The sequence below is a fragment of the Pseudochaenichthys georgianus genome, chromosome 13, assembly GCF_902827115.2.
Source record: "Pseudochaenichthys georgianus chromosome 13, fPseGeo1.2, whole genome shotgun sequence".
Classification (NCBI taxonomy): domain Eukaryota; kingdom Metazoa; phylum Chordata; class Actinopteri; order Perciformes; family Channichthyidae; genus Pseudochaenichthys; species Pseudochaenichthys georgianus.
In genome coordinates this window covers 25,331,508-25,349,617 of record NC_047515.1, presented here as the reverse complement: position 1 = coordinate 25,349,617, position 18,110 = coordinate 25,331,508, and the positions used below count along the sequence as shown (strand labels likewise).

Sequence of the window (18,110 nt, the reverse complement as noted above, 5' to 3'; positions counted from 1 at the left end):
AGGGAGCTCTATGCAAGTCAATGGGGACTCCGGCCCAATCCCAAACCACTCCCTCGACCCTACCCCTCCGTGACGGAGTGAACTCCGTCTGTTGCCACTCGCAGCTCAACGAGGCTCCCTCCTGTCACAAGGAAAAACTTCCAGAGAAAACCCACAGTTTAAAGGGAACATGGGAGAAACCTCCGGGAGAGCAACAGAGGAGGGATCCCTCTCCCAGGACGGACAGACGTGCAATAGATGCCGTGTGTAAATTGAAAAGATAATACATTTGCAACATAGGTAGTCCAGGTGATCCTCAGTTAAAACATGAGGTTGTTAACATCGCAGTTTATCAGTGGATGTTTGCTGGAACTACTTGTAAACAGCGTGTTTCCTGACGGACACACACAGCGTTGAGACGGGTCAGGGAGACACCGGTCTCAAGTCAGCACCGATGCAGACTCGCTGTTTGAGGGCTTGATAGCCCACTCCCCCTCCACACCGCTCCACACTCGTTGGTTTGGAACAGCCCTCAATATGCCGGACCCTCCGCGTGAATGCGCAAACGGAGGGGTAGTGTGTAGGGGTAGGGTGTAGGGGGCGGTTTGGGAATGGGCCTCCCTGTTAGTTAGCAAAGGGATCCTGGTGTGTGAGGTGCTCCGCGGATTGGTCCATTTGGGCCAATCTGGTCATTTGTTGTTGATTTGGGTGTTCACGCGTCAGAGAACCCAGGAAGCAAACAATGGAAAAAGAGAAATCTCCAACGAGGCGTTCTGGGGCAGCATAGACTGTGTTAGAGTTGTACTCCCTACAGGGTGTACTTTGAGGGTTTGTGACTGCAGACCGTTCACATGCATAAAAACCTTCATAACACACAAGGGGACGGGTAATAACCGGAAAAGCATGACATGGGCCCTTTAAGTTTAGCAAAAAATATGAACCATCAGATTGACATAAGGTAACTCAGTACAAGCAAAGCAATTTAGCAGCAATAATTGATGAGTCATCTTCAGTATGACGTGACAAGCTTTGGACAAGTGTTGGACCGCAGGCCTCTCCAGGGAAGTTAGACATCCAGTCTCTGCTTGAAACACGTTAGGACATTAACACAGTTGGGTCGAAGGTATTCTTGCATTGTCCTGTCTATGTGTTAAGTTCATTGTTCTGTTGACCTTCGGCCCAGTCTGAGGTCCTGAATGTTTTCTACTTGGTTGGCCTCGACACAATCTTGTCTCTGACCTCAGCAGGCATCAACCTCATGGCTTGGTTTTTTTACTCTGATATACATTATCAGTTGGGAGGCCTTATGTAGACAGGTGTGTTCCCAAACCTTGTCCAATCAATAGCATTGATCACAGGTGCACTTCAATCAATGTTTAGAAACGTTTTAAAGGGGAATGGGAGTCTAACATCATAACGGTCATAACAGGGTCTAACAACGTATGTCAATATGATATTCCAGTTATTTATTTTTAATACATTTATAAGAATTCTTTTTTGGCATGGCCCCTTCTACAAGAGGTTTACATTTTTAGTGTGATAAAGTGATTTAAATGATTTATATGGTTTTATTGAGTTAACATTAAATCTGTGGATAAAGTACAGCGGACATGACCTCGGTATCTGCACTATTAGCTGAGGACATCAAGGAGATTTGAGATCACACACTCTATATTTAAATACGCTCTCATAATAAATAAGTCATTAGAAAATGTGGATTATTCTCTTTCCTAGATAGTTAAAATGAATACATCTTTAAATGCATCACCTTACCGCTACATATTAAAACCGCTCCCTGTACCGATATTTATTTTATTATTTTTTTCAATATGTAAACAAGGCTTACCTTAATGTGTAGTAGAAGCTCTCCTTACAAGGGACGTCAAAAGATGTACAAACTGTTCACACACATGCTGTACATGCATAATTCCTTTAATGAGCTGCTGTTGTGCGAGCATGTACGGAGATGTGAGCTGAGCTGAGCAGCATGTGGTTGGTGTCTGTGTGTGTGTGTGTGTGTGTGTGTGTGTGTGTGTGTGTGTGTGTGTGTGTGTGTGTGTGTGTGTGTGTGTGTGTGTGTGTGTGTGTGTGTGTGTGTGTGTGTGTGTGTGTGTGTGTGTGTGTGTGTGTGTGTGTGTGTGTGTGTGTGTGTGTGTGAGAGTCTTGGTGATGGGGGGGCTGTGTCTGTGATAACAATCACTGACTGGGTTAGGGCGAAGGTCTGTGATATCTGGCGGCCATCGACACATGTGTTGCTGTTGAGACTCACCTCAGAGTCACCCTCTCTTCCTCTCCTTGGCTGATTCCCTGGGCGTCTCAGTGCAGTTGTGTTTCACATGCAAGGTGTGTCTAGGTGGCTGCTGCAGTGTTACCAGCACCCCTACCTCCTTCCCTCGAGCCCCTCTCCTCCCTCTTTTACTCTCTCCTTAAGATCGTCTTCTACCCTTTCGCCCTCCAGTCCTTTTCTTTCTGGACTCCTACTCACGTTCGCTTCTCCTCCCCTCCCTCCTCTCCTCGTCTCTCCTCCCTGGCTGCATCTGACTGCACAGGTCTGCTTGGCATGCAGGAGGCTCCTGAGGCCTGGCGCGTCTAAAGGGCAGGGCGCCCAGAGGCAGGAGACGCGCCCTCACTAACAAACACCATCCACCCCCGTACCCCGAGCAGCTATAGAAACCACAACACCAGCCACAGCTCCAAGTCCAGGTCTAAGCTCATACATCTCTCAACCTGTGCTGCACATATACACTCCCAGCGCTGAAAGTAGGAGCCATAACCTCTGCTTATTTTGCTCATCTGCTCTGAGGTGTTAAATGCCACGCGTATGGATCAAAGCATCAGCCTTAAGACCTGCATTACTTATGGGTTGGCCTTCTCCTGACTGAGAGGAGAAGACATTGTTGGGAAACATTCACAAAAACAGCAGGGAAAGGATGGAGGAAAAGAGGGAATGGTAGAGGTGCAGTATGCCCATGTCAGGTGGAAGCTGTCTCTGTGTCTCCCTCCATTCCTCACTCTATTATTCCTACCCATATTTGTACTCTTTCAAATGCATTTACATGTGCTAAGGTATTTCCCCCGGGAGCACGACTCCAATTCAGGGGGTAAGATAAGCCATCAAAGTCAGTGACAGAAAGGGCATGTGGGTGACTCAATGACAGGCTGAGCAGAAGACAGTCAGGAGAGCTGCCATGAGTTGTGCGTGCTGAACAAACACACACACACACACACACACACACACACACACACACACACACACACACACACACACACACACACACACACACACACACACACACACACACACACACACACACACGCACATTGACACAAAAGGTGCTCTGTTCACTCCACGCCATTAAGACTGTAGTCCGCAGAAAGGAAAGATATAAAGAAACCAGAGGTTGTTGTGTAGCTCCGTTAGCAGCACTTCAGCACACGCACGCACGCACGCACGCACGCACACACACACACACACACACACACACACACACACACACACACACACACACACACACACACACACACACACACACACACACACACACACACACACACACACACACACACACACACACACACACACACACACTTATACAGTACATACGGTTTTGCACGTACAATGGCATTTTCTCCCCAACAACTGCTCTTGTTTAGTATGCGCTTCCTTTGGTCTTGAGGAGGAATGATCCTCACTCTAATGAACTAGGGCCTGCCACTTGAATGTAAAACAGGATTTAACCCGTCTTCAATGTCAGAGCCCCTCCCTGGGGCTGCTTCAGACAACACACACTTGCAAATTCTGGAGATGCACACACAGACACACAAGCAAACTACCAATGTACACACACACCCCCCCCCACACACCCCCCCCCACACACACACCCCCCCCCCCCCACACACACACCCACACACACACACACACACACACACACACACACACACACACACACACACACACACACACACACACACACACACACATAATTTCTCCTAAGTGAGATGTACTTGATGATGTACACAGCAACATGTACTTGCTGTGCTTTTGTTCATTTCAGAAGAATTCAAGTCTGTGTAGATGCAAACACAATCAAATGATGTCACGCTTCATGAAAGGGTCGCTCTCACCTGCTCCACACTTTAGTTTATATATTAAGGATATTATTGAATATTACAGGACATTAATTTTACTGTGTGTTGTACTGCCCTTTGCCGACTCCAGAGATAAGCAGGATTTCCCATAAAAGCCTGCAATGATACAAAACATCTTTATTATTTATTCTACCACTGTTTTGTTCTTTGTGTTTTTTATTCTTGGCTATGTGTTGAATTTATGTTACATAAACAATTAAAGGCTGTCCATTCATTTATGATTGGCCTAAATATTGAAGATTCGTAAAATGCATTAAGCAGCTGATATGAAGAGAACTCCGTTTACATTCAAATGTGTCCAACGTGATTTATTTCAAACAAATATGAAGCCTCATTTAACAATGTAACATGTATCTTTCATGCCTATTCATATATCTGAATTGTTATGTGCTGAAAAGAAGCAAGAAAGAAACAACCAAACCTTGAGTTGTGCTCCTCTACTGGAATATTTTATTGTTATCGTCATCTGTATCACTGTTTTTCTTTTTACATTTGTTCATTTTATTTGATGAGTGGGTGGAGTATTCACAAAGATGGGGAATAATGTTAGATTCACAGTGATGGGCAAGGGGTTAGCTATTTATCTCAGCAAAAGAAAGACAAAAGAAAACCAAACACACTTGTACAAGCAAACGCACACGCACGCAGTCATACACACACAATATATCATTAAACACCCGAGAATGTGTGCGCTCACACATATTTACGTGTGACAGCTACAGTATGGGTGTGTAGTGCACTTCTCTTTTTTGTCAGACATCAGATCATAATTTCCACATAAACTGAGCCCTCAGATCAGACAGTCGACCGTAATCTCAATTTTGGAAGAAAAACAAAATACATATGGCATCATTTTGAAGACTTGGTTTTCAACAATGATTGAAGTTTAGGTGCATTTTCATTACATGGTAGATCCGTTCAAATGACTTCATTCCAAAGTGCTAGAGAGCAATCTGATATTTCCTGTATGTTTAGCTTTGCTTGTATTATTGTCATATTTTTTTCAATAATGCAATTAGCTGTATTATAACCAGCATTTTTTGAAAAGACGAACATTTTCAGATCTTAAATATTACATTTTGGAATAAAGATTCTCGCTTTTTAAGTATTCTTTAGGCAACCCCAAACTGTGTGTAACTTCATTTCAAAACATTAAAGAAAATAAAAAAGGACATTTTTCATACAAAAACTGTTTTCGATTTGTTTGGGATTTTCAGTCCTGAGAATTCCAGTCAATAAGTGTCATCTGAAATTTAAAGTGTTTTATATTTCCACTTTTTAATTTAAAACTTGACTTCAAGTTGACTGAATTAAAATAAAACCAACATCGGAATAATTCAGGTTATTTTTATCGACCTTTAACGGTCGTCTTTTAATGACCACAGGTCTGTTTATCTTTCTGCCTCTTTCAAATGACCATTATCTTCTCTATCTCTACTAGAGTGCAGTCGGGCTATGATATTAGTGACCACTCTTGCATTGTTGTCTGTTTTAACAGGACCACACAGGGAGTGTTAAGTGATGAAGTGCTTTGAGTTCACACCAGAACAAATTTCAGTAAGTGCTTATAAAAAACAGAGGTTTAAATGATAATAAACACTTGTGTCCAGCACCATTTTCCCTCCTAAAAACATTTTCAGAAATATATTTTTTAGAGAATTATACAAAAAGGTATTTGGATGACATTGTACATCCAATAAAACTATGTTATTTTGTCTGTCTAGACACCATTTTCACACTTCCAAACAAACAAAAATCAATATAAACTTTAAAAAAAAAATGAAAACAAGAATATGGCTTCAAACACAACCGCATCATCATACATAATATACTATAATGAATACTCAGTTAACAAATGGCCTATAAACAAACAACAGAAATAACGTCTTGTCTGCATTGCATTTTCTTCCCTTATATATGATGGAATGTCTGGGACTACTTTATTCATATTTTATCCCAACAGTGTGCTTTAAGTATGGCTGAATGATGAATACTTGAGATTTTTTTATCCTTATCATTTTGAATCTCAATACAAAAACACCAGAGGGCTTTCTTTGTCTATTTTAAAAGAAACCCAATAATCAAACTCTCACCTGTATCTCAGCATAACAGATGAGTTGTATAATACTGCAATAATAAAAATGTATATTCCAAAGTCACTTTCATTCGTACAGTCCATCTCTTTCTACTGGCTTTAGGGTTAATTGTGTTAATTGTAGGGACAGTGATGAGGATGTGAGCTGAGGGTCTTTATGGTTTTGTCTCTATGTACAATATGGCTTCTCTGAGTGGAAGAGACACAGACATTAACAGAGTCATCTAGAGAAAGACACAGAGCAGAGTTCATTATTGTTGTAGAGACGGACAGTCTTGAGGGACAACCAGTCAAAAGTTTCCATGTCGTGTTTTCTCTGAGTCACTGTCACTTGTCCAAAATGCGAGGACACAATAATTCCCGATGGCAACGACTTGTCACATATTTTATATCGCAGTTATTCAACTCATTGTCCAATTAGTAAGGTCCTTAGAGGCTTAATGTCCTGCCACTTCTGTCTCTCCTGCCCTTTTCAATGTCTCTCTTTCTGGTCTGTCACTTTGCTCCATCCTTCATTTTCATCTTCCCCTCTCACCTCCTCCCTTCTAAGTCTCAGTCCTCCTCGGAGCCCGCGGCCCCCCTCAGTCCATTCATACAGAAGGGCAGGCCGGAGGAGAAGGGGTTGTCAGACGGGGAAAAACCACTGAAGGGTGGCAGGCCAGCCAACCGCTGTAGGTGGGGGAAGAAGGCTGTCGGGGGTCCCTTGTGGTGGTCCGAGCGCAGCTGCAGGCCATCGCTGAGTCCACCGCCGTGGTGGTGGTGGTGGTGGGAGGGGGGCAGCTCAGGTGGAGCGTAGCGGATAGTGCTGGGGGCGTAGAGGCTCTGAGGGCCCTGCGGGCTGAGGGCGAGGGGGTGGAAGAGGACCCTCCCCGCTGCGCCCCCTGCAGCCAGTCTCTGGAGCAGCTCAAAGTCAGGAGCGCAACCTGCACCCCCACTGCTGCGACTGAGCACCCCCGACAAAATCCTGTCCTCGCGGGGCAGCGGGGAGGACACGGACATGACAGGGGACAGTGCCGGGGACGGGGGTGTGAACAACCCTTTTGGGGGGGCATCGCTGCTGGAAGAAGAGTCGGGGATCGGGGTGGTGGGGCTGTCACCGTTGAGGCTGCTGGAGGGTGTGTGTGCATGTGAGGGCTGCTGTTGGGTGGTGTGTGTGTGGGACCCCCAGCGCCCCCCGGTGGTCAGGGCTTCGTGTTCAGTCTTGATGCCGGGGTTGCCGGGCAGGGGAGACGGGGTCACTACGCTCTTCAGCTGCTGGATCACAGCCCGGCCGTTGTGCACCCTGCTCCCCCTGTCCCCCCTAGAGGGGGCGTCTCCCCCCCTACTCTGTTTACCTCCTCCACCCTCTTCCTGTTTCAATCTGTCATTGTGGTCCCACTCTGTCTCTGTCTCTTCCTCCTCATCCCCCTCACTTTCGCTGGCCATGTCGGATGAGGCCGATACGCTCTCCTCCGCGTGACGGAGCTCCTCCATTCTGCGGCGGGTTTCGGGAGGAGGACCCTCGGGCTCGGACCTCAGCAGGCGCTTCCTCCTGTCTTCTGATTGGATGGCAGCTGCGGTGAATTTCTCTCTGCCTTTAGTGTCGGGGTCACTCTTCCCCACTGCGTTCTTCGCTGGCTGCGGGCCTGAGGAAGAAGGGAGATTGTTATGATAAGATGACGCACAGGCAGGTGTTGGTGTGTGTCAGTGAGCATCATGGGAAGGGGCTAATGTGTACGCGGCGTCCTACCTCGGGCCTGCGTAGAGCTGTCGGTGGGGGACGAGCTAACTCGAAGCCGCTCTGCTCGTACGTTCTCTGGTAGCTGCAGAATATCCAGGGGAGTGTCTATAAACTCTGTTCGACTGGATGGATGAACAGAGAGAGAGAAAAAAGAGAGGGGGGGAGAAAATGTAGACCACTTAGAAGCCACTTATTGCTTAAAACGTTAGTGTGGTGCTGATTTGAGTGAATACTCAGAGATGGAAACAACATATAATCAGCCTAATAACAACCTCCAATAGCCAAACTGCCTCAAACCCTTCTAACCTCCTCCTAACACATCCATCCAATTCTCCAAACAACAGCTTTTAATCACACATTCACAAACACTGTCACGCAAACAGATAGATATGCAGACCCCACCCTATAAGACACACACAGAAACACACACTATGCCCCACTCAGCAGCCCACCTATACATAGTTAAGCTCAGACAAGGAGGAGGCTGTTGGAGAAGTTAATGAGCTCTTGTAATTACAGCTCTAATTAACTAAAACACTATTCAGCCCCACATTTCTGACATCCATTTGTTGTAATTATATAGCTTCAGTCCAATTAGCATTGAAATTCAGCCTACTCCTCTTGTTTTTGTCTGACTGCTCGGCTCTTGTTATGCACTGTGTTCGTGCGTGTGTGTACAAAGTGTGCATGTATCTACGGAGTATATTTGCATCAGCGTCTGGGTGAATACGTGTGTGTATTCAAGAGGGAAATAAAGAGAAAGCATATTTTTTCGAGGTGACTGCAGTGTCTGTGGAATAAAAAAGCAATACTACATTTACAAGGCAATTAGAACAAAATAGAAAGAAAGGCAGAGAGCCTTAAATGTTTCCTTTAAATCAAATAGTAATAAGATCATGTCTTTAGAGTAATGACATTGAATAGTGAGTAAGTAATGCTAGATTGCTGTTTACAGACTGCAGTCCAATCCAATCCTTATTTATAAAGTTAATTTGAAAACAACAACAGTTAAGAAAAGTGCGGTATAATAAAACACAATAAAAACCCTAAAACAAGACTCTATTCAAATATAAAAAGACAATAAAATAGTAAAAGCAATGAACCAAATCTTTAAGTGAATTTAAAGCCAAGCAATAAAGATGTGTTCAAAGACTGGATTTAAAAGTTGGCAGTGTGGGGACAGGCAGCCGTAACTCGTTCCAGAAAGAGTAATGACTTCACTTAAGTTTTATTAATGATTTAAGACCCTACAATATCAATACATAATTCTTATTTTATTTCTTTAATATCATTTATTAAAGTCATATTTTCCATAATAACAGTTTGAAGTGTGAAAACTTGTACAACCTCAAATGATTAGTATCTGCTTTCTTTAATAATCTTTTCAACAGGACATGGTCATCGATTAAATAAAGAGATCTACACTTTTTGACATCTCATCATTTAAAATATAAAGTGGTTATCTTTAATATTTATGTAAAAATGTCAAATAGCCGTTAATGTGCTTTGCTTTGATGTCACTATTTGGATTAAGTATCCTCAATTTTCTCATGTGTTGGAGTGAGTGAAATTCTTCCAATAATCCCTCTGCATTTCATCAGCCATCCCTTCAAAGGATCTCTGTACACAGCATGGTGCCTGCATACAGAAACGTATCATATTCATATCAGCAGGACTGAAGCACAGGCTGTGGTTGTACTGACCTTACGATGTAGTTGACCCAGATGACGTTGCGTTCATGCGGGGCTTTGTGGTTGATGGAGATGGTGGCACTGGACTGGATCCACAGGTATCCTCCTCTCCTCTGGAGCCAACGGTAATAATTGGTCACCACCTGGCCTTTCCTCAGCACTGAGAGGAAAGAAGATGGAAAGAAATCATGTAAAACAGGAGACGGTAGAGGAGATGGGAAAATAAGTCCGTTATTGGTTTGACAGTTCATGATGTTGGCAGCAGAGGGCGCCTATCACAACAGGACAGGAAGACATTTCAACAGGCTCTCCTCCCCAAGTTCAAACACTATAGAATAGCAGGGATGGGGTTGGATTTTATCTACTGCACATGCATCATTTCACTTACAGTCTTCATGGCTCTGCCGGAGGCTTTCCAGGTCTTCCACATGGATGAAGTGATAACAGGTGTGTCCCACCACCTCTGCTGGGGTCAGATCCATATACTCTGAGATCCTGTACATAAATGCAACAGAATAGATACACTGATTCAAATGTATTCATATGTCAGTACAGCTTATTGTCAAAAACACAGAAACAATCCTTTACCTGTTCTCACAATATGTGACCTGGAGGTCCATGTTCACTCGGAAGACAAACATTTGGCTCTCCATGCGGACTTCATTAAGCGAGGAGGGGGGGAGTGTGTGTGCCAGTGCAACCAAACCCAACGGTCGACGCACTGTGCGCCCAGAGCTCGACACGAGTGCAGGGCGGTAACGGATTCGTCCTGTCACATGGATTACCTGACAAAAAGAAAACATCATTCATTTCACACAACTCAGTTGCATCAAAGGACGTAGAAAAAAACATTAACAACAACAGGAAATATAACATTCATGAAACACAATAAAAAGTCAGATCTGAGCTCAAGAATGCAGCAGCTCTGGTGTTACAGCAGCTGTTATGTGCAGCGGCCGGGTCCAGTGTGAAATAAGGCCACAGCCATAAAACACACCAAACGACCAAGTTGACTGTGCTATGAAACACAATACACCCCTTGTTATCTCACCGCCCCAATAACAAGCAGGTTAATAGGGAAGAGAGCATAATACAAGGTTTTCAGATGATGAGAAATGATTTCCTGAGGCACCTTGTATCCAGAACTCTTGACGTGCAGGCCTCTTTTAGTGAGCGTGGACTTCATGCGGATGAAGAAGCCACGGTCAGGAGGTTCGTCAGCAGGGGAATGAGGACTAGACGGAGCTGGTGAGGATAACAGAAGAACAACTAAATATATAGAAAATATACACGCTGAATTTCCCCTTTATTTCTTTCAGGTTTCCTCCCTTTAGATTGACATTTAGACCCCAGAGACACATGCTTTAAATGTAACGATGCTAAAGGATCACTCTTTCACTGTGTGTGGGAATGTCATGTGGTCAATAGTCTTTGGAAGGAGGCACTCAACATGATTAACCAGGTAACGAAACTGAAAATCCCTTGTCAGACAAAGTTGTGCATCCTGGGTATTTATCCAAAAGACTTTGTCTCTAAGAAGAGTGAGTGTGCACTTATAGACTTGTGTCTTTTACAAGCTAAGAGCGCAATATCTATAGAATGGAAAAATGTGAACAAACCCAGTATGAATAAATATATTAAGGATCTGTTGCCTATTCATTTGATAGTACACTGTATCTGCCACCGAGACTGACCGTTTTATGTATGTGTGCACAGTAATGTCCGTTATATTTGAAAACTTCAATAAAAATATTGTTTAAAAAAAATTAATTGACATTTAGACCAGTACCGGGTTCAGGGGTACCGGCCAGGGAGGAGGTGGATGCAGAGCTGGAAGCGCTCTCAGGGCCCGTGTGGCAGCCGGCTTCGGCCCTCAGATGCGGTTTGATTCCCAGACGCTCAGCCATCTCCACGTGGTCCGCCGGATGGATGTAGTCGAACACACTGCTGCCGGTCAGCTCCACCTGAAGAGAAACACGCTGATCAGGAACTACAGCTTAAGGCACAAATGCCTGCCTGCACGCACACACTCACACACAGAGGGAAAATCAATACACGTTATGACAGGAAAATGAAAGCACTGCTCTGGGTTACAACTCTACAAGGAGTGTAGCGGTTGTAAGACATCCCTACCCACACACACACACACACACACACACACACACACACACACACACACACACACACACACACACCACACACCACACACACCCATACATTTAAGTTAAATCTCAGAGGACCAAGTGACTACAGTATTACACAAATAAAACCAGGGGAGATAAAAATCAATTGTATTTGCTGATTAAAAACAGTTGAACTCCAAGTATCTCCAAAGGTCACATTACTATTCTTCTTATTCCCCCCGTCCCTCCCTGCTCCCTCCTTCATTCAGTTACTGTGTATCCCAGCGCAACAGCTCATACAGCTCTATATGATCCTATCATCATAATGCATCATCGACGTTGCATCTCTCATCATTTAAAGGTAATAATGGCGCTGCTCTTGCATGGCATCCATAAAAGCAGCACAATTGGAGCAGGTGTGATTCCATCTGAAGCCGTATAAATGAGTGTGTGAGAGAGAGAGAGAGAGAGAGAGAGAGAGAGAGAGAAACAGGAAGGAGGGAGAAAGAGGATGCATGCTTACACACATGCATGCAGCTTCTATTACATATGTGAATGTGTGTGTGTGTGTGTGTGTGTGTGTGTGTGTGTGTGTGTGTGTGTGTGTGTGTGTGTGTGTGTGTGTGTGTGTGTGTGTGTGTGTGTGTGTGTGTGTGTGTGTGTGTGTGTGTGTGTGTGTGTGTGTGTGTGTGTGTGTGTGTGTGTGTGTGTGTGTGTGTGTGTGTGTGTGTGTGTGTGTGTGTGTGTGTGTGTGTGTGTATGTATGTGTCTGTGCGTGTGTGTGCCAATACCATTCCATCTGATAAAGCTGTGGCTGCAGCAGCCTCACACCCTTGTCTGTAGGACACAGCCATTTATTACCGGATTAGAGCCATTTACTGCAGGCTTTATGGGAGCTTCAGCAGGCCCCTCAAGGACATCACAGCCGGGGGAGAGGAAGGAGCGGGAAGAGGGAAGCGAAGGAATGAGGTGTGCGATGAGCGAACAGAGAGGGTTAAAGATGGAAGAAACCCCAGCGAGGAAGGGATAATAAGGCAAGGAATAAAGGTTCCCTAGACTTACAGGGCCTTATCTCTTAAGGGATGTGGAAATATACAACAACATACTTGATTTGATGATATTGAGTAATATCCCAACATACAGAGAAAGTACCAGAATTTTTCATTTTTAAAATGGCTCTCAATCTATTTAGGCGGAAATATAAATAATACATATTTCTTTGTTTAAAGAGGGAAAAAAGGAAAGGCATGGAAAGAGTTCCAAACATAATGTATGTATTTTTCAGTACGCCACAAGACACCCTGACGCTTTAAAGCCTCATCAATTCAAATACTGGACACAGAGATCTGTTTACTTGTTTGAAAGGGCGGCTGTGGCTCAGTGGTTAGAGTACTGGACTTTGAATCAGGGGGTAGCAAGTTCAAGTCCCACTGCAGTCAGCATATTGTTGCGTCCACAGTACTGAATGTATGTAAGTCACTTTGGATAAAAGCATCTAACAAATGACATGTAATGAAAGGCAAAGTAAAATACACACTTCCTTGTTGTCATCATCATCCTGTTATATGATACATACACTTGTAGGAAGTATTAGCCACTGATAGAGGCTGTGGTAATAGCTGGCAGTGACAGTGATCTTCATTTGCTCTTCATTTTTGAAATAACTGATGTCATTGCAGAATCTAAGAGACATTATTGTTGATGTGCCAACTGGGTGATTTCAGTCCAATATTGCCCCTCTTTTAAGCAGTTTTTGGTCCCTATCAACTTCTGATGGAGTTAATTGTCTCCTTAGCTCCAATGTGTTCACCAGGTAGATGCTAAGTATTTCAATATGCTGCTTGGCGCTGAGCAGGTGGTGTGCAGTGTTTTTTTTTTTGGAGGTTGACATTGAAAACAGCTATAGATTCTGCTGCAACAAAGATACGATGAGAGCCGTGAGAGTGATTGAAAACAGGGAAGTTGCGGACTGGACAGCAGAACATCGAGCTGAAACTTCTCTGTAGAGCCGAGAGGAGCTGCAGATTCAAGTGGTGATTTCATTACTATGAGTGACCACTTTTATATTGGCAGTTGATACATTGTTAGAGTAAAATATTGATTATAACGGCATTAAGTCTTGGCAGTCATTACTGTAATAACCATAGATAGCATTATCAATCGAAATTAACAGTTGACAAAATCAAAGTTGTAACCCTCTTTTGACATATAGTGTATCTGAAAATTATTTATAATTTCATAAAACATTGAAATGTAATGGTCAATAATGTTTTAAAAAAAAATCTGGTTTATTAAATATGTTAAGTAGAAAGACCTTAAATCTACAGGATGAGTGTCTTTCTGATCCATCTTCTCTTAATTATGCAGATATAACATCAGCAGTGTAATTATTAGGTGCTGTATTTTTCTGCGGCATTCCCTTTGATTCTGACATTAAAACTGACTCGTTCTTTAATGTTTAAATGTTGCATCAATAGAAGAAGCGTAGATGCACAAGTCAATTACATTTGACATGTAAATGGCCTGGGTCTGGTTTGTGAAACTCTAGATGAACCTTACATTAGACATCTGTTATTACGATTTATATCGAGATATGCCTATCTGTCTGTCGGTCTGACTGTCTGTCTATCTGTAGGCCAGCTGTCTGTATTTATGAATAGCGATTCCTCTGCGAAGGGAATTCTTGTTGTATTTTAAGCAAGGGCTACATTTACCTCTCAGAACAGTGGACCAGCCATCTAAAAGAGATACAATCCCAGGGCCCCGTGGTATTGGAAAACAAGGTGGAGAGACAAACAGGCCCTTATGGGCTTTACGGGCTTAAGACCTATCCGTATAAAATCACTCCATCACAGGCAGGAGGGAGGGATCGAAAAAAAGACCAGGCAGCAATGAGAAGATGAGAAAGAGACGGAGCGATTGAGAGGATGAGTCAGGCTCAGACATAAAAACAGGTATAGAATGTGGCGCGAAGGGAAGACGTGAGGAGAGACCGAGATCATTCAAATCTCTCTAAGTGTGAGTGTGTGTGTGTGTGTTTGTGTGTTTGTGAGTATGCAAGCACACGGCGCCTCTGTTTCCCTGCGTATGTGACTAGACTGTCTGTTTTTGTGTCTCCACGTGTCATTGTGTGTCATTGTTTGTGTGATTAGTTGTCCGTCAGTGAACCTGCGTGTGTGTGTGTGTGTGTGTGTGTGTGTGTGTGTGTGTGTGTGTGTGTGTGTGTGTGTGTGTGTGTGTGTGTGTGTGTGTGCGTGCATGTGTGTGTGCGCAGACATGCACGTGCACGTATGTATGGCAGTGTGGTGGGGCTGAAGGGGAGGAGGAGGGCAGCAAGCAGGGGAAGGAGAGACATGATATAAATAATAGTAGGGGGCTTTAATATGTATGAGGCATCCGGGCAGTGGTCCACAACACACTCTCAGCCCTCAGCCCTCACTGACTGATGGGAGAGGAGAGAGGGAGGGGGAGAGGGGGGAGGGAGGGGAGAGGGGGGAGGGGGAGCTGCATACTAACCATTCCCAGATCAATTCTCTCCTCCCTTAATCCACCATCCGTCCTCCCTTCTCTTTACCCCATTTATCCCTTTTCTTTCTCCTTCCAGCCCCTTTCCTTCCTTCTCTCCCATTTCCATCTCTCATCCCCCCCCAATTCTTCATCTTCCCCAGCCTTTGTCTCCTCTTCCTCAACTGCATCCATCCATCTCTTTCCTCCTCTACTTCCTCCCCACCCCTGATCTGCGTTGTGGCATTCCCAGGTTTATCCCTGTGCTTCCTGTCTGGAGACCCGGTGAGAAGAGAAATGATACGTGCCGGCACCAGGGGAATGGGCGGCAGGCTGTGCCCTTGGTCAAGGTGCCTGACCTGGGCTAAGCCGGCTAAGCAACCCCCCTGTCAGGGGAGAAGCCCCGTGTGTAAGCCAGGGCAGAGGGGTCAGACAGGGGGGACAGGAGACGGCAGGGCAGGGGAGGTCCACAGGGGCGACATGCCCTCTAAAACAAACCACCAGTTACACTTTCTCACTCAGAACATCATTTGTTTGTCTGTCCTTCCTCTCTCCCCTGAGTCTGCCTCCACTCGCCAACAAAGTATATCGGAGTGTTTTTGTCCTTTCCCTCTCGCCTTTTCTTTTTCCTATTTATTTAAATATTTGTCTTGCTTCATGTCCATAAACACACTGTGTACTTGCTCTCATGTTTCCCACTAAATCATCTTCTCAACTCCTAGCTGCCCTTTCTGGCCGTCTCTCTTTCTCATCATAACCCCCCCCCCATCCCTGTCCACTCTCATCTTTTCAGGAAGGTAAACTTGGCTTTGTATGTTCAAGGTTTTGAACGTAATCTTCGATCATAAATAATTTCATTAGAATGCTGATGGCTCAGGCCCTGTTTGAGTAGATGTGATGGGTTAGGCCATCTGCTCAGCTGATAAGAACAGCTCTGTTTTATTAGCATCTCCACCAAAGCCTCGGCTATCTTGTTTACCGAGGCAATCCCAAGGCGAATTTCATTCCTAGCGCACATTTAAACTCTATTTACACAGTCAGACTCTCTCTCTCCTCTTTACCAATGTCTCTCATTCTCACACCTATTCCACTCTTTTGTTTTCTTTCTCGCGCAAAAGTGTCTCTCTGCATTGTCCTTTTGGTTCTGGCTCCAGGCTTACAACAATCAATCTTAGTTCTAGCCTTTATATGTTTTAATCTGTGTCTGTGTGTGTGTGTGTGTGTGTGTGTGTGTGTGTGTGTGTGTGTGTGTGTGTGTGTGTGTGTGTGTGTGTGTGTGTGTGTGTGTGTGTGTGTGTGTGTGTGTGTGTGTGTGTGTGTGTGTGTGTGTGTGTGTGTGTGTGTGTGTGTGTGTGTGTGCATTATTTATGTATTTGTCTTTGGCAAGGTGAAGACCTAAGAAGGTATATGGCATGTGCAAACAAACCACTCTTGTTCTGGCCTCTCCAACAGAAGAGAAAGTCTGTTGTGCATAATGTAATTATACACATCTCCTTAATGACGTTGGTGATATTATCTGATGTGTCCTGTTCTAATAAGGAACCTATGCATTTCGCTGCTGTACCCCTCCTTAGAAAGTGCATGTCAGAGCTATATCACCTACAAAATGCGACAGGAACATCTGAAAACTTGTCAGGACACTGTGACATCACTGTTGGGTGTGCTTAAAGGGGCAACAGAGCACATCTCTGACCACACCCAACAACATTGTAAATTAATCTTTGAACAAACTCCCACATTTTTGGAAAAGGAAATGAAGGCAAATAGTGAGATTATCATCAGTGATCCTGGGTGTGTTCAGAGATTTCAACCAAAAACATCCCCACGCAAACTCCATCCAAACAAATTTTTTTGTCAAAAATAAATGAAAGGAAAGAAGTCATCTTTTGTATTGCAAAAGAGTGTTAAAATACAATTTAAAGTTAATTATTGCGGAGGTGTCCTAGCCTACATATCCTTTTCTACAGACTTAAGAATTCTTTGTTTAGTAAAAATCCCCACACAAATCATAGATATTTTTTATTGAAAATCAGAATGATGATGCAATAATGATCCTGACCTCTAAGATCGCAACTCATATTGCTTTTGCAATATCAGTCAAAGTAATCGTAAGTTAAGTTGTTTTTAATCATAAGTTGTTTTTTCAATATCGTTCAGCCCTACAATAAGACAATGCAAACCTTACACTGTTGCTCTGTGTCATAGCATTTCAAACACAATCACAGCTGGGAATACCACACGGTCTCTACAATCCATCTGGTGTTGCAAGGGTGCCATCAATGGGTGAACGTTTTCACTTTGCAGCAGTCTGAGTTGGTTTAATCAATTAGTCATATCATGTCTGTGTGGTGTCCTGAAACAAAACCACATACAGCCAGAAGGAAGAACCTGTTGGCTTTTCATTAGCAAGAAGCACGTCCCATATTATATTCATACAGAGCGAGGTCTGTGGATGTTGTCCCACATCTCTGACAGCGTAGTCATGTTTGGAGGTGGCCACCTTATAGCCAGTAAATGATGACAATTACCTATAACTCCTTCAATGTGCATGTAGCATGTGATTATTCTACTAAGACAGAGTACAAAAACGTATCCTTTAAAGCCGCCAAGGGCAGAACTTCAATCACTTAAAAAAAAGCACTCCGTTACTTCTGTTATTGTAGCACGAACTTCCCTCTTTCTCTCCGTCTCTCATGCTGTACCGATTCTTCTTACTTCGAAACAACTCTCTCTTATCACACCTCTCCTCCTTTCCTCCCCCTCTCTTTCTCTCTCCGGCTGTCTCTATCTATCTTCCCATCCCCCTTGGTGTTTTTCCCCCTCCCTACAATCAATGTGGCTTTTAAGAT

The 18,110-nt window shown here is 44.0% G+C and overlaps 1 protein-coding gene across 1 annotated transcript in view; it reads right to left on the bottom strand.

The window, feature by feature from the left end:
• Window positions 1-4,566: 4,566 nt before the first annotated feature.
• npas1 (neuronal PAS domain protein 1) overlaps window positions 4,567-18,110 on the bottom strand; it is a 36,601-nt gene continuing 23,057 nt past the window's right edge. Inside the window, exons 6-12 of the mRNA XM_034096754.2 lie at window positions 11,424-11,598; window positions 10,767-10,879; window positions 10,223-10,419; window positions 10,023-10,129; window positions 9,647-9,794; window positions 7,953-8,065; window positions 4,567-7,848 (exon numbers count right to left, since the gene is read on the bottom strand). Coding sequence (XP_033952645.1) covers window positions 6,776-7,848; window positions 7,953-8,065; window positions 9,647-9,794; window positions 10,023-10,129; window positions 10,223-10,419; window positions 10,767-10,879; window positions 11,424-11,598 — 1,926 coding nt within the window. The 3' untranslated portion in view covers window positions 4,567-6,775. The remainder of the gene's footprint in view (window positions 7,849-7,952; window positions 8,066-9,646; window positions 9,795-10,022; window positions 10,130-10,222; window positions 10,420-10,766; window positions 10,880-11,423; window positions 11,599-18,110) is intronic.